The sequence below is a fragment of the Triplophysa dalaica genome, chromosome 6 (assembly GCF_015846415.1).
Source record: "Triplophysa dalaica isolate WHDGS20190420 chromosome 6, ASM1584641v1, whole genome shotgun sequence".
Lineage (NCBI taxonomy): Eukaryota > Metazoa > Chordata > Actinopteri > Cypriniformes > Nemacheilidae > Triplophysa > Triplophysa dalaica.
Window position 1 is genome coordinate 5,964,339 of NC_079547.1, and position 24,004 is coordinate 5,988,342.

Below are 24,004 nucleotides of genomic sequence, written 5' to 3' on the forward strand. Positions count from 1 at the left end.
AAGGTAACAAATGAAGAGGCAGCATTCTAACAGTTCCTGAGACTCCTTCTTCTGTTCTGAAAGATGAAGTAACGCAGGTGACATTTCAACTGTTCGCTGATGGTATAGTCATTTAAGCAGCAGAGAGTTTTTTTCCCATTTCTACGGTCAAAAACAACCACAAAATCATCGACACGCCAATGGTGGAAAACTATCCATCATAAAGAGGCTTGGCTGAAATGATGGACGCATAACACGTGGCAGGAATCTGTCAGAATAATATTATGTAAGGCTGTTTAATCTGACACTAAATGTATGAGGAGATGTCAAGTGAAATATGTGATGCCCTGGTTTAGTTTGAAACTCTCCTTTGAGCCCGTTAATAAGTTAACCCTGTCCTATATTTGACTATTTAGGTCATAATGCTGTTAAATTACATTTGAAAGCAATTACCAAAGTGGGTAGCTCTGATAAAAGACACACCTGAATCAAGCAAACTTTAAAGATGCACTCACTCACCACTAATACAGAAGTGCGCACCACCTCAGAGACGCTCTGGCGCAACTCCGCCGCGGTGCCGGGTTTACTCAGACCGCGCGTAAACTTTCGCGTCTCGGGCTGAGCTAACAACGCCATTGAGTTGAATTTGAACCAAGTCTACGGACACATTTCTATAGTGACGCGCAGTCTTCCGACGAAGTCCTCAATTGTGACCTGTTCTTCGCAACAAGATGCGACGACGCATTCTCGGTGCTCACAGTGATATAATATCATGCAGTGACATTGGTCATCTATCATCTTCGGCACTTCGTACTTCTGCGTTTGTTTTCGCAGCGTCGGATTCCCGCTCCACGAAACAGAAAGGGTTGGTAACGGTAACGCGTTCACGTTCATGAGCGCCAGTTCCCCGGAGTCCCGAGCCGCTCCGTGCCAGATTGCGTGCGCGTGCGAGTGCGAGTGCGCGTTGAGACAGCGACACCCCATTTCAGTTTAAACAGCAGATATTTAGGGTCTGGTAGGGTCAGTTAAGCACCACATGGTGTCCTGAACTTTAAAAACATGCCCTTTTTTCATTAGAAATCTTTATAGTTGTATGTGTCTGCGTATTTAAAGCATAACATTGTCATGTGTTGAAAGTTATGAAGCATACACTGTGTACGCTTTATAGATAGCGTATCATAATGTAGCAGGTATAATTTTGACATAAATAATATGAATAAAATATATGAGAAAGCATGCCCTCTTATGGACGTGTGTAACGAGTTTCAGTGCGCCGTCTAGTGGTGAAACAGTCATATTGAAGTTCCAAATGTTTGCACCAATTGATGATAGTCAAATCTTTTAATTATGCAAATGCAAAGCATAATTTAATTCAAGTTTGCAAATAACAATACAATCTGCAGCTTGTTATACAAATCACAATTTTTAAAATGTCTCAGCAAAGGGATAAAAAATGATTGACCACAACACGATTACAATGATTGGGTTCACAGAAGAGTAACATCACAATAACACTCACTTACATACAAATGCATATACACGCACACATTAGAGGGTCTCGGGTGAAAATATCTTGTGATCTACAAGATGAATGCGAGACATGCAGCAGTCACGTGCGGATAATACGGGACACTGCTTATAGGATTAAAATGACAATGTCCATTTAATTATTACTTACATGTCAGAGCAGATCATAAATACAAGAATTTTCGATGTCAGACCAAAGCTGCTATGTCTTTGTAAAACGCAGCTCGTTTGTGTTGTGCTTTATCATCAAATGATTGAAACGGTCACATGACAATCCCCATAAAATCATAACAGACATGCAGCACAAAAACCTTTCACACAACTTGAGACAAGACAGAGGAACACAAGATCATTCGGAAACATAGAAAATAAGTGAATAACAAGCAGGTCCAAAGCATGTCATACAGACATATTAACAGGGTGATCCAGAACAGCAAGTGTTCCAGACCAAGTGCAGCATTGTCTTTTGTCTCTGAGTAAACTTGTAATTGTACAGAAAGCAGAAAAGTGCGACTTCAGTGTCTGTGGTTATGTCAGTGGTCTTTGTAGAGTTAAACCATTTCTTATTATTCTTTTTTATTTGATGCTGAGAGATATGTTGTTTCACCACAGTGAAATATGTTACTGTATTTATGAAATGGTTTATCGCACACACAATAGCATTTGAGTACTAGATGCTGTGCCCGCAGAATCACACAGGAACGTCAGTGAATAAGGTTTCATACATGTAAAAGCTCATAGGAAGATGATAGTAAATGTATTCCGATTTGTTATACCACACTGCACTTCTCTTAACATTATATCCTTAACATTACCTTCCAATCAATTTTAAATGTATTTTATAAAGATTGTACTAACATGGAGCAAATTTTAGGAGATTCAATAATTTTGAAATGAGCATCACTGGGGAATTTCCTTTTTAAAGATTGTATTGTATCTACTCGATGTTTTTCAGGCCCGGAAATCACAATTTCAAAATTCCCTGATATTTCCAGTTTTTCAATGACTTTGGAAATCCGATGAAGTTTTCTATTACATTTAGATTAAAGTAGTCACCATTTTTACATATGTGACCCTGTCTTTGAAAAATATGTTTTTATGAGTCATAGTCATAAAATGAGGAAAAGGGGTAATATTTGTTTCTTGTTTACTCCACATTTTTTAAATTACACCAGTAATTTAAAGTTTTTGCCATAGATAATTGTTATTATCCACTATTTATGTTTGTCACTGGGTTTTGCAAATATCTTACCGATAAAAATGATTAAAAGTTCTTGTCAACTTTGATAACACATTATTTAACACAGTGGGGTTTTTTTCTTCAATTTCCTGAAATATTGTGAATTTGGACATCCAAGGTCTCATAAAATCAAAAAATATGATAGAATTTGATATACAGTCATTACATTTTCATGTACAATACTGAAATTATATTACTGAAATTAATTATTAGATTTACAAAACATTTTATGATTTTGTACAGAGTATGATTTCTTAACATTGATTTAATTGCCTCAATCAATAATAAAGATATATAGGTTAAATTTTTGCGGAGTGCTTTTAACATTTTTTAAAATGATTTTATGTAGAAAACCGTAATTCACAAAAAAATGACTTGAGCTGGGTTTTCCCAGACAGGGTCTCATATGAACCATCTGATCTTGGATCTGATTTATAATTTTCTTTCAGAAAAAGTGCACCAAAAAAATAAAGACGTGATTAACAAAAAACAAACAAATGCACATCAAAAGATCACCGAACATGACACTGATGGCTGCATAGCTCTTTTCATTATAAAGCCACAAAGACTCATACTGTGCTTATTACTGGGACTAACTTTAAGACTGGGCAAATACTTCTCCACAGCCTTCAGAAATCCTCAATGTTGATGAAATGAAAGTGAGGTCAAAAGTCACAATCATTGGGATCTGTGGAAAAGTGGGATCCTCCCCGACCGCCTAAATACACATCTGAGGCTGATTTGGGTCTGCTGGTACCGGCCTGATTCTGACCTCCATGACGACTGTTGTTGTTCACTTCAGCATCCAGGGTTTCCGTGGTGATAATCCAGCTGCTGGGACGCCACTTCTTGAGAGCGTAAGGCGTCTTCACTCTCTTCTTGATTTTATCTGCCGATCCCTCCGTCACATCAGATCTGCCTCCTAGGAAAATCAAACTTTTCTTTAAGGCTCAATTGTGTTTAATGGATATAACTTACAGTATATTTTATATACTCACCCAGTAAAGGCAGTGTGGTGAAGGACAGATCCAGCGAGTTGGGCCTCTCGGGTCTGCGCCCCCGGTTCTGTCTGAGCAGAGCCTCTCCGTGTATCTTGGGTTGGCTCTGGGCCTGTGGGGGAACCGTGGGCGAAGCAGGACAGGTATCAGTTGGTGCAACAGCCTCCGTGTTAGATGCGGATGAAGCTACACCTGTGGAACCAACATTCTCGTTGCTCTCCCCTCCTTCCCCTTCATCCTCAGCATCTCCATCCCCCTCTCCATTGTTGTTATTGCTGTTATTATTATTTGCGTTGTCGGGACACGCCTCTCTTCTCAGAAGAGGCTCTTGTTCGTCGGGGCTAGTGGTCAGGAGGCTGAAGGTCAGGTCATCTGAACTCACCTCACACGTTGACTCGGGTGCCGAACCGGACACAATTTTGTTCGGCCTTGCTGCAGAATCATTGTTGGCAACCGGGATCGGCTGCGCCTCATTGGCCGGGTTCACCGCACAGGCTTTGGCCACGCCCATCTCGACTTTCTTCAAATTGCATTTGCCAAGTTTTCCAAACTTCATCCGCAGCGAAGATGTTTTCGAGTGGAGGATCAGGCTACTTGGTCTCTTAGGGACGTTTTGCTGCTTGGGTAAGATGGTTTCAGGGCCGTCGGCATTGCGGCTGGAACCCTGCGACCCTGAAACTTCAGAAGCCATGTTCATGAGGGGGTAGAACGTGCTGTGTGAGGTCAACGTTTCCGGAGAGCAGAACTGTTTCTGGGAATGTTCCATCAGGCTCTCATCAGAGCTTTCCCGCAGGTTCTTCTGGACTTCGCTTGGGTCCAGCTTGGGAATCTCTAGGTCTTCCTGGGTCAGCTGAATGCAGGGAGGACCAATGCTGCCCCCTGGTGGAGGATAACTGGCATTGAAGGACTCTGCAACAGGAGTGGCGGAGGAGGTTTCCGTTCCGGCATGCCTTAATTGGGCCTGCTGCCATTCGTAGTTGATGCAGTTCCTGTTCTTCTCTGCCGGAATAGACCCTCCAACTAAGGGTGGGTCGGCAAAGGTGTCATGGTCTTCAGGGCGTGTGGATGAATATTCAGCGTGGGAACCCACGGGTGTCTGCTGTCCAGTAGAGATGTTTCTAGAAAATAAAAGTTCATGAGATTCAAACAAGTGTTACATACATAAAAATACACAACAACTTCTGGTTACAAAATCGGAATATTTTTTGTATGTTAAATGTTTTAAATGTGTGGTGTTCAGGCATGTTTGTTGGTCCCAATTTCAATGTTTGTTTTCTCATTTGTGGATTGTTGAAATCAATCTAATTACAATGGATTAATTATCTTTAGCTCTGTAGTGTTTATTGGTTATATATTACCTATGATTATATAGCGCAGTGTTTGGGTTGAGAGCAGGGCTGGCCGATTTCTCTCGTTCCCAAATAGAAAGCAGCTCGGAGAGTCTCTGCTCCGCGCATTGAGCTGTGAGTCGTGCTTCGGCATCCTGATCCCAGCAGTCCTCCATCGTCTCTTTCAGTAAGCGGACAGTCTGCGTTACAAGCACAAACGCACATATATATCACAGATGCGTTACCGTTTAATAAGCTGTATGTTTATGTTCACATTTCTAACCAAGCTATTCTCTTTCCAGGCTTCTGGAAATTTGGGTCTTTCTTTTTCTCTTGACACAAGCGCCTGCATGTCCTCTATGGTCGGGTGGTTTCCCGCTTCTGCCTGAAATGCCATCTGAAACGCTGGCACAGTCTCACCTGATGTGAAAGGAGAAAGCACTTAAAAAATGGCAGCTAAGACACGGAAGTACAGTACATATGTGTACGTGTTTTCCCAAACCTGGGAAGAGGTCAGAGCAGCGCATAAAAGTCTCCCAGTAGAGCAGACCCAGCGTGTAAACGTCCACCTGTTTCAATGCAGTCTCGCAATCTCTCAGATTGACAGAGCCTTCCAGCACTTCTGGGGCCATGTAGCGCACCGTACCAGCCTAGAGACCGTATCACAGATTTAAAAAGAAACTCATCGTCTGAAACACCGGGCTGGAATGCATTGAATTGGACCTGTGTGAGTTGTGTTTGCTGACCTCACTGATGGAGCAATTGTCCACGTCTCCCTGAGCGGGCGGTCTCTTTTCCGTCAGAATCATGGCCAGTCCGAAATCACTGATCACACATGAACCATCTGCCTTCACTAGCACATTCCTACTGTTAAGATCCCGGTGGGACACGGCGGGTTTATAAACTTCTAACAATTAGAGGAAGGGGTAGTGTAAGGGAAATGGAAGGGAGGGTGGAGATGACAGAAACAGATAAACAGAGGAGAGAGAAAATCAGAATAATATCCATTACTATAATAGCCACTAGAGCGCGCTAGAACACACTAGTGAGGGAAGAAACAAAAATACAGAATAACTCAACATGATATGCTGTCCAGCATATTAACCGTGTTTTACAGCTTTTATAAAAGCAACATTATAAAAAACAACAATATTCAATATATAATAGCATATTATGAATAATCTTCATAATTATTTCTTCTGCCACGTAGCCCAGTTAAGGTCACAGGCGTGGCTTGCGCACATGTTGTTTTGAACAAGGACCATCCAATCAGCTAATGACCAGCTAGAAACCAGCCGTGTTGTTCCAAAACCCAGTTTTAGCAAGATTCTCTCTCTCTCGCGCTCTCTTAATTTCATGCACTTTTTTCAACACTAACAGCATCTAACAAACAGCTTCAGTGCCTTTCTTACGGAAACAAAGATAAAAATTAGTGAGATTTAAACCTCAAGAGTCTGCTACATAGTTTTCTCAAACTCAGAATATAAATATAAAATACACCTACATTTTCATCTATAGTGTGACTCGGGGATCCATTAAGCATTTAAACTCAAATGTAAAATTTTTATACACTACTGGTCAAAAGTTTAGGATCACTTGACAAAAATGATTTCATGATCTTAAAAGTCTCAAGGTATTTTAATGCTTGAATTGACTTTTGTAAACAATATAATTGTGCCATATTAATTTATTTCATTAGAAAACTAAATTATTATTTTTCAAAAATATATATTTTTGAAATAGGACTGTCAAATGACTAATCATATGCAAAATAAAAGTCTTGGTTTACATAATATTATTATTATAATATAATTATGTATATATAAATACACACATATACATATTGAAGAAATATTTACATTACATTTTTCTAGTTATATATAATTTATATTATATATAAATATTTAATACATAAATATATAAATTATTCTTAAAATTATACAAGCATGTGCGTGTACTTATCAATACATAATTATTATAGACAGTACACATACATTATGTAAACAGCATTTTTTTTGCATACGATCAACCGCAACTAATCGTTTTTACAGCACTAAATAAAATATTTGGACCAAATAATAAATCAAAAGCAGCAAATAGTAGTCCAGCATAGATTGAAATAATTTCAATACTGTTTAAAAAGCTTCATAGATCGAGATATCAAGAAACTGGGTGATAAAATGCTATGTTTATAATTTTGCTAATTCTAGGCAAAGGGTACATTTTTTAGGGGGGATGTTTTTAGTCACAACGTTATTCCCACAGTTACAATGGTATTGTTAAATTGTTTAAATATGTTAAATGTTATTAAAAACTAGTAAGTTAACCTAAATTTGTTTACCATGTCTGTCAATTCAACTCATTAATCCAGTCCATTTAAAGTAAAAAATGTGTTGATCTTGCTATGCAAAACTAAACAAAACCAACCCTGGAGAGTGCACGCGTCCACTGTGTGTATTAGAATCCAGTTAGAACGAGTTTTAATTAAAGTAATGTGGGTTTAGGTTTTAACTCTTTTAAATATAAGCAATAGCTCACAAGCAGGAGAGCTTTTTCCCGAATATCAGCATAAATGCTTAATTCTAATTTTTAAACGTCGATAAAAACAAATGTATGCTTTTAATTACTTTCAATAGCGAGTTAGTCACACGTTCCCTAGTCATTCATGTTTTTTCTCCATGGAAGAGAACCACTTCTTTAAAACATCTTCCTTTGTGTTCCACAGATAATGGAAAGAAAATCATATTAGTTTGGTGTGCCACGAGAGAGAAAACATCTTTATGTTCATGTGAGTGGATGAACCGTTTGTGTATTAAATGCGTGTCTCACCTCCTTTTCTTATCTCTGTGTGCAGGTACGCCAGGCCTCGGGTGACTGAAAGCGCCAATCGACAGCAGCTCAGCCAGTCCACGGTACACCCGTTGAGATACGTGCAGAGAGAGCCCTGGGAAAAACAAGTGAGGGAGTATTCCTTTCAGAGCAAAGCAACTGCTACATACGGGGAGGAACGCCAAAGAAAAACACATAGAGTAAAAGGGGGTAAAGCATAGAGTAATAAAAAAATATAAGCTGTGTATCTCAGAGTTACAGGATAAAAATCGCACACTCCTGCCCTACCACAGTACTACCACGGGGATGCCACCGGTCGCCATGGCAACCTGGGTTTAGTCCACAGGAAGTACAGGCAGAAAGCCCACGTTTATGAATAATTAAATAATTCTCAGCTCAGTCAATAATCTCTCTTCCTCCATAAAATTGTTTGTGAATCTTTATGCGACGGGAGCCCAAACACACGCAGGGTTAAATGAGGACACTGTGCTGAGCTGCCACCGATCGTAAACGCAAAGAAGAGGAGAGGGTACAAAAAATGGAGAGGACAATTACAGGAAGACAGTGAGAGAGTTTATTCAATATCTGGAGATCAAATCACGCTTGTGAGCAGATCTCTAAGATTTCTAAATATAACCACAAAATAAATGCCAGCGCACAGACTTTTGGAGCTAATGTGTGATGTTGAGAAAAACGACTGTGGGAAATAAAACGGGAACAAGAGGTGAGAAATAAATAAAGAGTTCCTTTGCAGAAACAGATCATTCCGTTTTCTTACATTTTCAAAACTCATGTTTTTACTCTGTTAGTTAGCTGTATTTGTTAGAGTTAATAGTACATTATCAAAGCAACCCAAGAGGAGTTGATATAACTTGAATTTTACAATAAAAACATGATTTTTGAAAAGAAAATTGTTTATCTGTTTGGCAAGTTAACTCTTCAAATGCAAACCGGAATCGAGTAGGATTTTCTTTTGTCCAGCTAAATTTAACATTGTTATACACCTGTGCCGTTTAAGGTTTGTGTTCTTGAGGTACTCACGTGAGGGTAAAACTCCAGCAGGAGAAGATACTCCCTCCTCCCTTCTGTGCTGACGCGTTCCTTGCTGTCTAGGAAGCGTGCTACGTTTTCGTGCTTCAGTAGTTGGTGATAAATCATCCTCTCGTTGGTAAACTGCTGGCGGTTAGCTGCGATGAAAACTTTCACCGCCACCGATTTTTCATCCAGCAAAACGCGATACACTGAGCCGTACCGACCTCTGCCAATCAGCTGTCAGGAAAAACAAAATAGAATTCAGTAATATTTCACAATTGCTTTTCATTATTTGCATTTCTTTTTTGTTAAGGGAATGCAACGTAAGGCATTTTTTTGTTGCTATGTACGAATCAAGAGAACTTCTGAAACAATCTGTCTTGTGTTATTATTTAGATGCGTATTGTATATTCTGCTACATTCTGACATATTTCATATAACCCAGTAATACCATATATTTTTTACTTAAAGGTGCAGTTTGTAACTTTTTTCTGAAAAATATCCAAAAGCCACTAGGCCAGTGTTATATATTTTGTTCAACTATATTGTTTTGTGCAGTCGTTATGGAGCACAATTATTCTGTACTGTTGTAAAAAAGACATTTTAACTAGACAGAGACGCTGATCTTGCATGTGTTTTACTAGACAGGTGAGCAACTGTTTATATTCCTTTACTGACATAATATTGATTATTATATTGATCAGTAAAAGGTTAAGTCTTTTCCTTTATTTACCAAGAGTGTCTTTTGTATATTTACTCAACAATCAGTAATTGTTATAAGATCATCTGACAAAATAGTAATAAATTAATTTGATGAATTACATCTCATGCATCAAATTCATTATAATGAAATAAAACGATGTGGTCAAACGCAACATTTGTAAAACATTATAACTTTACATCATCCTGTTCTGTTTTGAAGGTGCGCCCTCTAGCGGCAGATTTTACAAACTGCGCCTTTAAAAAGGAAATGTCTGCATTACAAAAAATAAGATGAGGAAAATAAGAGAGAAAGGCTGTGATTGGTGTCATGTACCTCCATAAATTTAAGGTTGTCCAGATCTAAAGGATCTAAAGATGGGGAGGAAAACACAGACTCCAGCACATCCAGACTGTGCAGAGTGTGTTTACCGGGCCCTGCGCGCGCACACACACACACACACACACAGTGACATATAAATCCACACGTGCTCAAGATAATAAATATGTTATGCAGGTAATGTAAAATCTCTACGGTAACTCACTTCTCAAGATGTAGAAGAAAAGCAGAACAACAAGCACGGTAAACATGAAGACGGTTGCTAAGGGGACAACTATTGCAACCTGCCGGCGAGAATCTTGAAGGGGTCAAAAAAACTGCATGAGTGGTGCAGAAAGTAAACTTTTTACAAATATTCATAATGTAAATATACAGTATCAGTTTCAAGAGTGGGTTAAGACCACAAGGATGTACTGTGTGAGTGTGACCTTTTGAAACATTTTTGGTCAAAACAGCTGTTAAATCAAACAAATAATGATGATTTGAAAATGTCAAAATGCATAAAGGTTTGAACACAGCTTGTACGGTATAAAAACATCTCAAATCCCCATAAAACATTGAAATTGTTTTATTGCGACAACACAATAAAAATAAAATTATTGAATGGTCAAGTTTTTTTGTTACACAGACACTCACATGAAGGCTGTGCGGTGGTGAGTGTCGGGAAGTCATCGGTGAAGTTCATGTTGCACATATCTTTGTTACAACAGCAGAAGCGAAAGGTTTTATTGTTGACCACTTGTGGCTGGTTAGTCACCACGCAGCGGCTGTCGCACACTGGGGGGTTGTCACTTCCTGACCAGCAAGCTGTATTAAATTGAGGACACGGAGATATGGTGAGAGACTAGTAATTTATTTGCGTTTTTATTTTTGTGTTAGAGTGTATTACCCTGCATCACTATTTGGAATTCATTATTTTCTTCCTTCCAGAGTCCAAAGCATTGGTGATTACAGCGGATCGTAGCGTTCTCATGAAAGATAGTCCCTCCTTCGGATTCTTTCTCCAGGTCTCCATATTTATCTCCAAATGGCTCTGTCTGGGCCTCTTGATTTTTTGTGTAAGCGCACTCCCTCCGCTCGATTTGAGCAGCTACGGAGAAAGATTACAAGAGACAAAAGGGGATTAAAGCTACAGTTACACAAAAGCAGACAGTGTTACATATTACAATATCCTTTTCAATTCAATGCCCTTTAGCAATAGCTATATTTACAATATTCACAGTTCTTCATCCCTGTCCCTCTATCCTCAATGTATACAACCGGTGTTTGACATGATCTGTCCAACAGCACAGGAGGAAAAACAAGGAAGTTATGAGAGTGGTGACTGCAACGTGACCATCGGTTGTTTTGTGAGAACAAAATTCCCAAAGCATCTCACTGACAGGCAGGGTCAGACAGCCAAGAACTGCAGGTGATGTTTTCAACAGTTCTTTATAGTTTCTGAGAGGAATGCAGATATCGCTTATCTTAGGAGGGAGCTTTACTTCAGAAGATTATGTCCATGGTCATTCTTTGCTGTGATGTCCACAGAGACTGGTCTCCCACCAGTGTTCTTACATTGTACCGCCTACTCTCAGATGGCGACAAAACCGAGCAGTTACTAGAAAGACACATTTTACCGTAAACCTACATTTTGCCAACAGATTTATGTAAAAAGTTGCATACGCAAACACATATGGCCGTATGAATATACTGTATACACGTCCACAAGATAACACATTATAGACCATTTTGCAATGTGTAAACAACACAGGTATGCAAACAAGCAGATGGCAATGTAACTGCTGTATTCAGACATTTTATTTTTAAAATATAAAAGTTATATTTATATTTTAATAATCATAATGTTTTTCAAATTATCGATAAGGAACTCGAATGACAACTAGAAAGATTTTTAAGATTTTATGTGTAATTACATTTTATGCATATTGTGCACACATTTTTTATAACTTTCAACTAATAGTGGGACTACGAGGAATATTTGTACTTCACAAAATGTAAAGGATTATTGAAATGAACCAGTCAAGGCATAAAGTTAACCAGGTGGTGGAATATTTAAAACAGTGGCACCCAAAAAGTCCTAAACAGTGTTGGGAAGTTACCTCAAAAATGTAATAAATTATAAATTACTAGTGACAGTCATTTAAGAGTAATTAGTTACGTTAAAAGGTTACTGTCTTTGAATTGTAATGCGTTACTCTACTTTTGAGTAACTTTTATCAAAATAACCACAAAGGTATGAATACTCTGCTGAAACCCCCCCCACAGAAATTCGAATGGTTTCCAATAAAACCATTAGGTTTTATTAAATATCTTTTTCTATTTTGGTCATTATTTGAGTATGACACCTGTTAAGTGTCGGAGCCCTTTTTGAGCCTTAACATGAAAAAGCATGTTGGAACTTAAATGGCGGTAACTCGTGAATTCTTTGGAATACAGACTTACAGTTGGTCTCGTTTGAAAAAAGGAAAGTTGCTGATTTTTACACAAAAAAAAATCACACAGACAAAAAAATTAAAGGTATGTTGTTAGGTTTATTGTAAAAAATAAATAAACAAAGTTTTATATTTCTTTGATTAAAAAATACATTAAAAAAATACTGGTCGCAAAAGGATAACGAAAAATCTAAGCACACTCTTTATAAAAAAGAATCAATTACTCTCCCTACATAAATTATTTAAAAAAACGCCAAAGAAATCTGTATTCTAGAGTCTTAGACCTTTCCAAAGATATATAGTTTGTCATGATTCGATTAAAAATTATATGCACAATATTGACGCAAGCTTAGGTGTCCCGTATACGGAACGGGTGACAGTTAACAGGCTACTGGTCTCGTCAACAGAACCCAACACATACCCTACCAGTAGAGGCTTTTGTTTCTATTACAACCAATAAAATTCCAATCATAACCATTAAATCCAGTAGAATTTATGTGATGGTTCTATTGCATTTTTAGTATGCATAGTAGGAAAAAACAATGGTAGTCAAAAGAGCCCCAGAACTGTTTCTGTCCTACATTCTTCAAAAATGTCTTCTTTTGTGTTCAACAACAGAATAAAAAAAACGATAAAGTAATTTTCCCAACAATGGCAGTCAATGGGAGTTGAGATCTGTTTGGTTATAAGCATTACTCCAAATATATTTCCCTGTGTTCATCAGAACAAAGAAATGTACACAAATTTGGAACAACTCGAAGGAGAGTTAATGATGACAGAATTTTCATTTTTGGTTGAAGTATCACTTTAAATACACAAGTGAAATATATGGAGCCCAAATATAAGAGGCACAGAGAAAGCTCATTGCACAATTTAACAAACAATGGCTGTCAGAATTGCAAAAGTAGACAAACGGCCATCTGGTGAATTATGGTAGAGGTAGAGACCACTGTAATGCAACTTATAGCCAAATGACAGGGTAAAACGCAGAACCTCTTTCTACTTACATTCTTTTTGTTTCTATTCTTTTGTAGGATCTGTTGTAATGTAATGCGTTACTCCCCACACTCGTCCTAAATACATCAGAAAACAAGTGAACTACCTAATGTACAGCATACTAAGAAACATTAATAATACGCATACACACTGCTCAGTGAAGCAAAAACTACATCGAATAAACTGTACAGAACCAGCCAATGGTGGTTTCTGACAATGGACACATCAACCTAACGAGCAGTCGGCCAATAGGAAGCTTAGCCTCAGACGCAGCTTGACTTATCGGGATAATGGATGTGGTCTATTCATCCTTCTTGGTATGCAAGAGAAGAGCACCTTGGGGAGGAAAACTGTGTGTGGGTGTTTGTGTCTATGTGTGTATGTGTTTTTGAAGATGACTGTCTCTGACAGTATGAGCTGGGAAAAACTTGCTAAAAGGGAAAAGAACGTCTTAAAAATGTTCACAGCAGAACCATGGAGCATTGATGTATTGTTAAACTCCATGCCAGCTTTATACTCCCTCCTCATTATAAATCTCCAAAATTATATAAAATTAAAAACGCAAATAAGTAACTCAACAGCAAACAAAATTCAACTCAGTGAAGTGTATAATTCATGATTCTCCACTTCTGAAGCACAGCAACAGGCTCACGACCTACATACTGATTCCCCTCTAATGCTTCCAGCCTTATTACAATCTGTCCAACATCCATTCTTTCACTCAGATGCTATACTTAACTATTTGAGCACACTAAAAACATGCACAAAATTAAAAAATATTTATGCGTGTTCAGATGTTGAATGAGTCAGAGGTGAATAACAGTCAGTAGCTTGGGGCGACTTGTCACCCAGCATCCCATATTTTCCAGAAAAGGAACACAGCACAGTACCCGCCCGTGTGACTTTCTTTCTTCGGTGAACATGAAAGATATTCTGAAAAACGTTGATAACCAACATTGGCCCCCATTGACTTCCATTGTGTTGATACGTCATGATTTTTTATTTTTGGGTGAAGTACCCAAGATTTCTACACTGTAACATAAACTGTCAAATTGAGTTTTCTAGCAAATTTCGTATTTTTCTGTCGTTCTTCAAAAACATGTAAAATATGTACATTTTGTAAAATTACAGGATTTTTTACATTATACGTGAAAACTCTGTAAAGAATCACAGTACAATTCTGTAAAATTACCTTTTTTACATTGTACGTGAAAATCTATTAAAAAACGACAGTAAAATTCAGTAAAATTGCTGTTTTTTTACTGTGTGCCTTGACTATTTTCCAAACTTTTGAAAATAATAGTCTACAATCAATTTTTTTTTGTTCTTCTAAATGCAGGAATTGCAACTTTCCTTCTCTATGAAGATAATTCCTCCGTTATCCAGTGACACATCTGATGCTAGAAAAAGTACTCATCAAATCACAACTACACAACTTCTTTGATGCTTCACAATTTACTGTGTCAAGAAACATGGCTGTTTCTATGGCAACATGTGACTGTCCTGCTAGGAATATACAGGGTGTAGTGTATGGTTGTGTACAGATGCACAACCTGCACAGATATCCTGACTGCTTCACACTATGTAATGGTGACTATTTCAGGAAACACACAATAGAATTATAGTGTAGGAAACTGTTCACACACACAGATTATGATGTAAAAATTCTGCAAGTCAAGAATGCAGAAAAAAACAGAGTGAATTCAATGTGAGTGTTTAGCCCCGTTGAGCAATGCACTGTCCTCAGGCTCAGATATCTATTTGAGCAGAGATTTGGCTCTGGTTCATGGTCATATTGCAGGGTTAGCTGTGGAGGAGGCCCATCTATGAGCCACCATGTGTCCGTTAATGTTCCAAACCACACAATGAGAAATTCATTTTCACGTCTTAACAGTAGATCGGTGTTTAGCTGTTCATTTGACCCGATCGTGAACCACGAGCAGGGTCGGATCTTATCTTATCTGTGTGATGCTCGGTAGCTCCACTGCAGCTCTGGGGCTGGTGCCAAACAAGAGCACAAACAAACACACACACATAAACATAATGGACACAGAGGTACAAACAGATATGGAGACACATGTGTTTGTACACGCTCACAAACACGCAACGTTGTTTGATATAGTCACGTCTAACCCCTTGCTGCTGACATACACCCACCAGTGTGTTCCTAATCCGAGTACACACGCACTCAAACACAGTACACACACATACACACTCACAGGAAATACAGTGTTCCTGATGGATGAGGGAGGCAGGGAGACACATAAACAATGCTTTAAATCACGCCTACAATTTGAGAAGATATGAATTATCCGTAACAAGGGGTGAGGAACAACATTTAACACCAATTCTGTCGTTTTTAAAGTTTCAATAAAATTATGTTTTTGTTACTTACCAGCCACTGGACCAAGAACGACCAACATGGTAAACAGTCCAATGTTGAGAATTGTTATTCGGCCTTCATCTGCCATGTTTACTTAGTGTGTCCTCTTCAAAGTCTATATTATTAGGTTTCTTACGTGTAAATTTGATAATTGTCTAGTGGTGAGTGAGCAAAAAAACTGGTTTTGAATCGAGCATCACACCGATGTTAGAAAAGAAGCCTCTTAAACAAGTTGTTAAACATTTTAAAGCGATTAAGTGACAGTATAAATCACAGTCCAAAACTATAGTGAAGACCTCGCGTGAATATTCATTTGCTCTTCGCCCAAAAGCATCCACTGTATCCACATGAAAGACTGAAAAGTCTACGTGTGCTGTTGTATAAATAGATTTAACGACTACACCAAACTTTGTTCTCTTTTCCTTTGTTCCTCAGGACGCACTTTAAACATTCGCAGAAAATTCGACTTCGCCCGTAGTTAGATCGGACATCCCGAGACGGCACGTCTCCTCGATGTTAACACGAAATCCTGGAAAGGGAAACATCCGTTTCGTGATTCCGGACTGTTAAAATGTCTATTTGTCGTCATATTCTTCCTCGCGTTCGTTATCTTTTCATCTTCGTTTCTGGAATGTGGTGTTGCGTTTTTCGGCGTTTTTTCGACCGCACATCAAACACCGGGACGGGAAGCCGAAGACTGTCGAGGAAGCTACAGCGAACCAGACACTGGCTGGAAACGCGGCACGCCTCGTCGTCAGATTGTCTCGGCGATCCGATTGTTCGATGTGGGGGCTGATTTGTAAGAGAAAAGAGACGAAGCGCCCTCACGCGGCAGACTGGAAGAATTACAATATAAAAAGGCTTTAGAGATGAACCAGGATGATAAATACAGACTCTTTATTGGTTTTCTATACAATCAATTTTTGATCTATTCAGATCATTTATCACATTTATTTTAAATAACAATTAACTTGAAAAGTAGAATTTATTTAAGAATGTTCCAAAGTTCCAATGTTAACATCACTGTGTTGTTACAATGTTGCTAAATAAATAAAGTACAAATGCATTATACAAAATAACTCAAATATTGTGTGTTTAAATACTTTTTATTTAACGTATGATTTTATCTTTATAGTATCACATTTAGTGTGGAATTCAACCTATAACCAATAGGCTACACTTTTGTGATTTACGTGTCACGTAGAGCGCAGATTTCTTACGCTGCTGGGTATCAATTTGAATTTAACTTAACTAAATTAAATATAGCAATTTCCTTTGAAGCATCCTACTTTACAGCCTACCTTTGAATTTTAATTTGAGTGTTTTAGCGCCTATCTGTAGTCGTGGAGCAGCACATCAGCAAACGCGGTGGAAAAACAGCCCCACGCGCCTCAGCAACAGTAACGTAGTGTGGTGTGCGCGAGCACGGTCACTGAGCCACTGAGAGTGGTTGGCAGAGGGAGCGCGCATCATCTAACGTCAGCTGTCCACCGAGGGGCACCCTTATCACCCCCTCCCCAAAGACACGTGTGCACCCGCAAAAACCACACCAGTGCCGACCATATTCCGTCCATCTGCCAGCAGAATAGAACCATTTCTCCTTCAAAGGATTTATTCATACATTGGCAAGCCTCGGTATTACAGCAACTCTAGGATCAGCTACGCATCGACCACCAGCAGCTCAGCGACGCCCATAGCAACGCCTCTGCGCATCCTCATTCTGTTTCTCTGACCCAGCAACACCGGCCGCCCTCCACCGACAACCAGCCGGTTTTTAAACGACCTTCTTAACGTTATTGCGCTGGATTCATCACGCACTGTTGTCCTTTTCTTTTTATTTCATAGGACCATGAAAGCGTGTGACGTCCTTCCCTCATCAGTCAACGGTGGGTACCAAGCTGAATGTATTTAACTAGCGTTTATTATCAATGCATTTTTTATGCTCTATTGTGGATATTGTTTTGCAATCAGATATAGTGAATGGATGAATGTGTTGTGGATTATGAAGAATGTAGATGATGCGATCTGTGTATTAGCACATGATGAGATGCATGATGGTCGTCGCCTTGTTTTCGTTATTCCTTCATGCGGGTGCGGTGCTGCAGATATCACACCGAGCCCAGCGTTTAATGCGACTGGGCATTTGTTGCAGTCATCGAGCAATGCATTTATGAGGCATATATGTGACATTAGTATTTATGCATTGGAAATATGAACCAAAATGAAGCTTGGCCGTTTTTATTGATTCGAGAAACGTGATATTGTTTTGGATAATGTGATTCTGTGTGTAAGCACATTGGTGATTATTATTATTTTATAAAAAAATATTACCGCAATTGTTTTGACTGAAAGCCAGCGTGTTGTGCATTGCATTAATATCTTGGCTTTTCAAGATTGGTTGCCATGGCAAACACAAGGGTTGAAAGCAGGCTTTAGGGGGCACTGCATTGGGTAAACAACATTGCTTTATGAACAATATTCATTTGATGTAGCCTTTGGCTTAATATGAATTAACATTTTTGCATTATGGAATGTATAAATAAGAAGATGCAAAATGTTTACATAGTGTAAATTTGAAAAAATGCAGACTGCATTTCACAGAGACCACAATTAAGTTTTTGTTTGTTTATGCGTGTGAAAATAGAGCAGTGAAAATGAAGGATGAGGGGACGATATGGATAATATGGGACAGAGGCTAAAACAAAACGTAGGCCACACATGGATTAAGAGATTATGATGAGAGGCAGGAGATAATGAATATTTTACAGAAAGCGGGGGGGGGGGGGGGCGTAAATGCTGGCTCAGCTGGTCAGCATTTTCGCAGTGAAAGAAAAAATACTACAAGATTAAAATAATACAATCTAATCATCAAAATATTGATCAGTAATCTGTCAACTTTGTTATCTGTTTCTTTTTACATTAGTCACTCTCCATTGCGAAAACCCCTCCTCCAGCTGAAACAAAGGGATCATCCCTTGACCTCACCTGTACGTTCTGGCCTATCAAGGACCTGGCAGCGGCACGGCGGCTCCGCCCACTACACCCTCTAAATGAGGGACAAGGCAACTCAGGTGAGAAATATATGCTGATCTATACTACAAAAAGTGCACTGTAAAAAAAACTATTCAAAATAGAAATATGAAAGTCAGCTGGGGAGCCAGAAAATTACCATAAAATAACTATTTTGTAAAAAAAATGTAAATTACATGTTTTCATGTTATTTTACATATCACTCTATTTATGTAATGTGACATTTTTTTCACATATTTCAAATAATAAAACAAAATAAAACAATTTCTATCGAGTTCACGATAAACACACTTAAAATCCTACAAATTAAATTTGAAATCATTTTGATTGAACACAAGCATACTAGTATAGATTTTATGTTTTATAGAGTGAGCATAGACTAACCTAAAGATTTCAAAATTTTGATGAAGAAATGAAGAAACCTCACAACCTGATTCGCCAGGCACAACAACTTCTGCTCAACCATTGGCAATGGGCGTTTGTTTGAGCAATCTTGTTGAAAACAATTATTATTTATAAATAATTTTTTATTATTTTATTTTGTTTTTAGTGACTCTAGTGGTGTAGAAATTACAAATCTTAAATCATTTTAAGTTGTTTCTCATCAGCGTTTTCATTTCAAACACACAATTCCACTTTCTTATTCTTTCTTTCAATATCAGACCCCTAGGGCCTGGGTAGATGAGCGGAGGAGAGGCTCTCATAAGCGATCGGCTTCATGCGGCAGCACTGACCAGCTTAAAGAGGTGAGATAGGTTTTAGAACATTCGCACAAGGTTTAGTGGTCGGGCTCGTCATATTCTAGAAGTTCTACAGAGCATCTCTTTATCGATTCTGGTTGAGTTTTTCTCTTTTCCTTTGATGTTATTTACCGTTGTTGGCTTCTTGTAGATTGCCAAATTACGGCAGCAGCTCCAGCGCAGCAAACGCAGCAGCCGCCATCGCCGTGACAAAGACCGCAAGTCACCCTTTAATGGCAACCATGCCATCATCCAATCTCAGGTAGTCATCATCACATCCCAGCAGGCTTCAGAAGGCCGATTGTGCCTGTGTGAATATTATAGGGATAGTTCACCCCAAAATGAAAATGCTGTCATCATTTACTCACCTTCCAGTTGTTCCAAATCTGTATAAATGTCTTTGTTTTGATGAAATATATTCGGAAGAAACTCGTAGGTAGTAAATGATGACAGAATTTTCATTTTTGGTTGAAGTATCCCTTTAAAGTAGGCTGAACATCTGGAGCATTTTAATAGCGTCCCATTTTCCTGTCTGTCCCAATTTTGAGGCTTTTTTGACACATGAAATTGTAGGACAGGACGGTCCCTGAGGTCCGTGGCTTGTTTTGGAGAAAATTAAGTTGTAGTTTTTAACATTAAAGGAGCAACGTGGAAATTTTTGTGGTAGGCTATTTATAGGTGAGGTCGCGAATTTGCAACCAACGACTCGAAAAAAAAATCAAATATCTTTTATTGTGTTCGCAGAACAACTATATTCATACAATTATATGAATATTTTTTGAGGTCACATCACATGCTAAATGTCAGTACTCTCTTTCTGTACTTGCTAAGGGAACTCATACTCGTTTTGACTGATGACAATAAGAACAAAACGAAGAATAGAAAAGAGAAAGAGCACTTACATCATACACCATCTCCAAAAAGTCCCCTCAAGCCTGGCAGTAATGGGTTCTTAACAGTAATGCTCTCTGATTTGTGTGTAATGATGGAGCGTATCCTGGCAGAATGTTGGATTCCTGGCGATGAAGGGTTTTGTGTGGGTTTACTGTGTGTGTGTGGGAGATGTTTTAACAGGATTACAAGATCTGGTTTCATTCGGCATTGGCATAAACATATGCATTGGACTAGAAAACATTCAGCTTTGTAACTTCTGGTTTTTACTCTGGTGGTCTCTCAGTCTCAGATGCCCAAAACCATCCTGATCCCAATCCCCATCTCCAAATCCACACCTCCCAGATTCCGAAACAGCATAGAGGGTCTCAACCAGGAGATTGAACGCATCATCATACGGGACACTGTGGAACGGGATGAGATCATAATAGTAAATCTTTATTAACCACATTGTCTCTAATTGGGATCTATTGAAAATACTTTGTTTTATGGATTCACCATCGGCGTGTGTGTGTTTTAGCCACAGGATGTTCCAGATGGGCACCGCGCCCCCCCTCCCCTCCCCCAGCGGAGCAGCAGCACCCGCAGCATCGACACGCAGACGCCCTCGAATGGTGGGCTCGGCAGTAACCGTAGCAACAACAGCAGCCGGGCTGACTCCGTCTCACCATCGTACCTCAGCATCCTCAATGACACGGTGGGAAACAGTCCGCTCCCAAACGATGACACACTCAATGAGAGCAGAGAAAGAGGTGAGACACGTAAACATCATCTTCACAGAAAAACACACAATCCAGCTACCCCCATTACTAAATTCTCCTCCTTCCTGATTTAGACTTCGGACCTTGGTCTCCTCTCCCCAAATACGCTTCATCTCCAAAGCCCAATAACAGTTACATGTTCAAACGGGAGCCTCCTGAGGGTTGCGAGAGGATTAAAGCCTTTGAGGAAAACCAGTAAGTAAACAATCTGTATATGTTCTGTGGATTAACAATAAAAATCTACAGTTCCTATGAATAAAGTACAATATAGAGCTTGATTTAAATATTTCAGACAAATAGAAATGCTGAAACTTTTAAAAGCTTTGTAAACATTTTAATCTGTTTTTAATATGGTTTGCATATAATACAGATTTGTACAGTTATAATACATTTTTAAACCAAATTTACACAATAATACAATTTAAATATTATATAATGTAAAATAACATATTGGGGGAAAATGTACAGATTTGAAAGCTTTTGTCTCTCTATCGCATAAAATTGCAGATTACGTTGTAATTTATGTGAAAATGAACAATAAAGTAAAATGATACAAAAAGGATACAAAACAATATAATTTACAGAACATGAACGATCTCATCATATTTCTTGAAAAAATCTTTGTTTTTATTGTAAATTTTTCTTAGTGATTTGATTAAATGTTCTGCTTTACATGATAATTATATAAAATTATTCTTAAGAAATCTTTGTTTGTGAAAATTAAATTTGCCACAAGAATTATAAAATGACCAATGACAACAATATATAGCTATACCAAGATACCTTTAATCATTCCAGAAAAATAAAGAAACATTACAAGAGAAAAATAAATGAGGAAATTTAATTTATGTTCTTACCTACACATGGTATGGTTAAATGACATAAAAACCGCTTCCTGTCAAATTGTGTCTTATATTTAACAATTGGGCTAAGACGATCTTTTCCACACTGAGTATTTATGTACTCATTTTTTATAATATTTAATAAAAATATTTGTCAAAGAAAATCAAGCATTCTACAGTTTATGTCAATGTTACAAAAAGGCAAAAATAAATTGGGAATGTAGTGAACTAGCTACTTCTCAAGCTGTTGTAAACCAGGACACAGCTTAAATCTATCATCACTTTTTCCAGTTTTAATCATCTATCTGTTTCCCTCTTCTCCTCTAGGCCAAGACCTCTTCACGAGATTCCTCAATATCTCTGCCCAGACAGGAACAAGGTGAACTTCATTCCCAAAAGCGGCTCCGCATTCTGCCTGGTGAGCATCTTAAAGCCCCTGATGCCCACCCAGGAGATGAACTTCCGTAGCGGAGTGGGATATCGTAGCATCTCCCCCTCATTGGTGCCTCTAGGTGGGGTCGGGGTCAGGAGTCTGTCCCCCTCCATGGGCACCGTCCTGTCCCGTGGACGGCAGTCGCCGTGTCTCCCCCGACACCTTGAGGAGCCAGAGGGTTAAAGCCCTGAAATCCCAGATGGTGAACAGAAAGGACTTATTTCCCACTCCTGTCTTGTTGATTTCATTTTAAAAAATGCAGTGATCCAAACAACTCAGAGAGATGTCGATCTAAAACTTGAACAAGAAGCGCATTTGGTAACAAGGGTGATTACGTCTTCTAGGAGGGATGTGATTAAGGATGTTGTATAATGTATATTGCCAAAAAATCTTCGCATTGCACTGCTTTTTACTTTCTCAGCAGTTAATAACATTTTACCATGAAGCCTTTTGGATTTACTTATGTACATATGCATTGTTTACCTACATGCGATTTGATTTAGTTGTGAAATGAAGGATATAGATTGCAGTTTTTGCTTGCTTATGGTTAACATTCAGTTTGAATGGTGCTGGAGGTACAGAGATGCTGTAGCAAATTCGAGGAGGACTAACAAATGTGCCTGAATCCCACCATCCCATTTGCTTAAAGTCCTTTTTCATCCAAGTCTATGTTCGTCTCTTAAATGTATAGAACCCTCCCCCCATATACATAAACCTGTATATGTGCTTACTGTGATCTACTGGTGCAACAGGACATTTTGATGGTAGCCTACATGAACAAACTGGACATGCACTTAGACGTTATTTTGGAATTTTGCTGAATACTATGATGCAGTAACACAAAATCTTACAATACGATTGGTTCTATTCAAGACTCAATGCTGTTATTTGAATAGAATGAGGTAAAGCTAAGTGTTGGTAAACAAAATATTTGTTTTAAATGCTTAAAAAAAGCAAAACAAAAAGCGGAAAGAAAAACGGTGCTTATTCGTGACTATTTTACGAGGTAACTTAATCTTACAAAAACATATGATTATTATGAAAAAATCAATACTGGGGACCCTCCCCTAGCTCCACCCTTAAACCTAACGTCACGGTTGCGAAAGCAAATCATACTAAAGCGTACAAACGAGATTTTACGAATTTAGCAACCTCGTAAAAAAGTTACGTATACCCGTGAGATTGTATTGCAACTACATAAGAGATAAGCATGGCTTTGACCGAAAATGTACGAATTTCAACTGTAGCATCTTTATACTGTGATATATTAGTCATTCAGTTACGTCACCCAACTTTCTTCCTGTAAAAACACATTTGAAACCAGGAAAACAAGGAATCCAACGTAAAATGTAGGCTATGTTATTGCCTTAATACTGAAAATGTGTAAATTAGACCATTTACAGAAAATTGAATAAATTTGTTTTTAGTTGTTAGCCTACCAGTTTTACATCTTAGTTCGACTGTTTAATAATTTGTTTTATTTTCTGTGAAATAACCTTTAAGCTGTATCCTAAATCAGAT

At 38.4% G+C, this 24,004-nt stretch overlaps 3 protein-coding genes across 5 annotated transcripts in view; 1 reads left to right on the forward strand and 2 right to left on the reverse strand.

The window, feature by feature from the left end:
• Positions 1–896, reverse strand: part of dock9b (dedicator of cytokinesis 9b) — a 75,048-nt gene extending 74,152 nt beyond the window's left edge. For both annotated transcript variants that reach the window (XM_056750437.1, XM_056750434.1), the window contains exon 1: positions 499–896. In XM_056750437.1, the coding sequence (XP_056606415.1) occupies positions 499–615 (117 nt within the window). In that variant the 5' untranslated portion in view covers positions 616–896. The remainder of the gene's footprint in view (positions 1–498) is intronic.
• Positions 897–1,301: 405 nt separating this feature from the next.
• bmpr2a (bone morphogenetic protein receptor, type II a (serine/threonine kinase)) lies at positions 1,302–16,228 on the reverse strand. 2 transcript variants are annotated; one of them, XM_056751265.1, is made up of 13 exons: positions 15,799–16,228; positions 10,862–11,062; positions 10,609–10,779; positions 10,178–10,270; positions 9,970–10,070; positions 8,943–9,170; positions 7,902–8,016; positions 5,819–5,976; positions 5,575–5,722; positions 5,356–5,492; positions 5,103–5,272; positions 3,745–4,862; positions 1,302–3,668 (listed from the first exon to the last, which is right to left on the reverse strand). In XM_056751265.1, the coding sequence occupies exons 1-13, from the start codon at positions 15,872–15,874 to the stop codon at positions 3,412–3,414; spliced, it is 2,973 nt and encodes a 990-aa protein (XP_056607243.1). In that variant the 5' UTR covers positions 15,875–16,228; the 3' UTR covers positions 1,302–3,411. The 2 variants fall into 2 exon arrangements, with proteins under 2 accessions (XP_056607243.1, XP_056607242.1); XM_056751264.1 differs by having other exon boundaries at positions 5,819–5,979.
• Positions 15,595–23,930, forward strand: fam117ba (family with sequence similarity 117 member Ba). The gene is made up of 9 exons (XM_056751270.1): positions 15,595–15,727; positions 17,632–17,672; positions 18,710–18,857; positions 19,479–19,562; positions 19,708–19,818; positions 20,734–20,877; positions 20,968–21,199; positions 21,283–21,403; positions 22,378–23,930. The coding sequence occupies exons 3-9, from the start codon at positions 18,837–18,839 to the stop codon at positions 22,664–22,666; spliced, it is 1,002 nt and encodes a 333-aa protein (XP_056607248.1). The 5' UTR covers positions 15,595–15,727; positions 17,632–17,672; positions 18,710–18,836; the 3' UTR covers positions 22,667–23,930.
• The last annotated feature ends 74 nt before the right edge of the window (positions 23,931–24,004 follow it).

Bases quoted from the DNA above. Each gene is read 5' to 3' on its own strand.
- fam117ba (XM_056751270.1), top strand. From the start codon at position 18,837: ATGAGGGACAAGGCAACTCAG. The intron at 18,858-19,478 runs GTGAGAAATATA...TTTCAATATCAG, and splicing joins TGAGGGACAAGGCAACTCAG to ACCCCTAGGGCCTGGGTAGA. The intron at 21,404-22,377 runs GTAAGTAAACAA...CTTCTCCTCTAG, and splicing joins AAAGCCTTTGAGGAAAACCA to GCCAAGACCTCTTCACGAGA.
- bmpr2a (XM_056751264.1), bottom strand. From the start codon at position 15,874: ATGGCAGATGAAGGCCGAATAACAATTCTCAACATTGGACTGTTTACC. The intron at 9,171-9,969 runs GTACATGACACC...TTTTCCTGACAG, and splicing joins ACAACCTTAAATTTATGGAG to CTGATTGGCAGAGGTCGGTA. The intron at 5,723-5,818 runs GTCAGCAAACAC...TACGGTCTCTAG, and splicing joins ACAATTGCTCCATCAGTGAG to GCTGGTACGGTGCGCTACAT.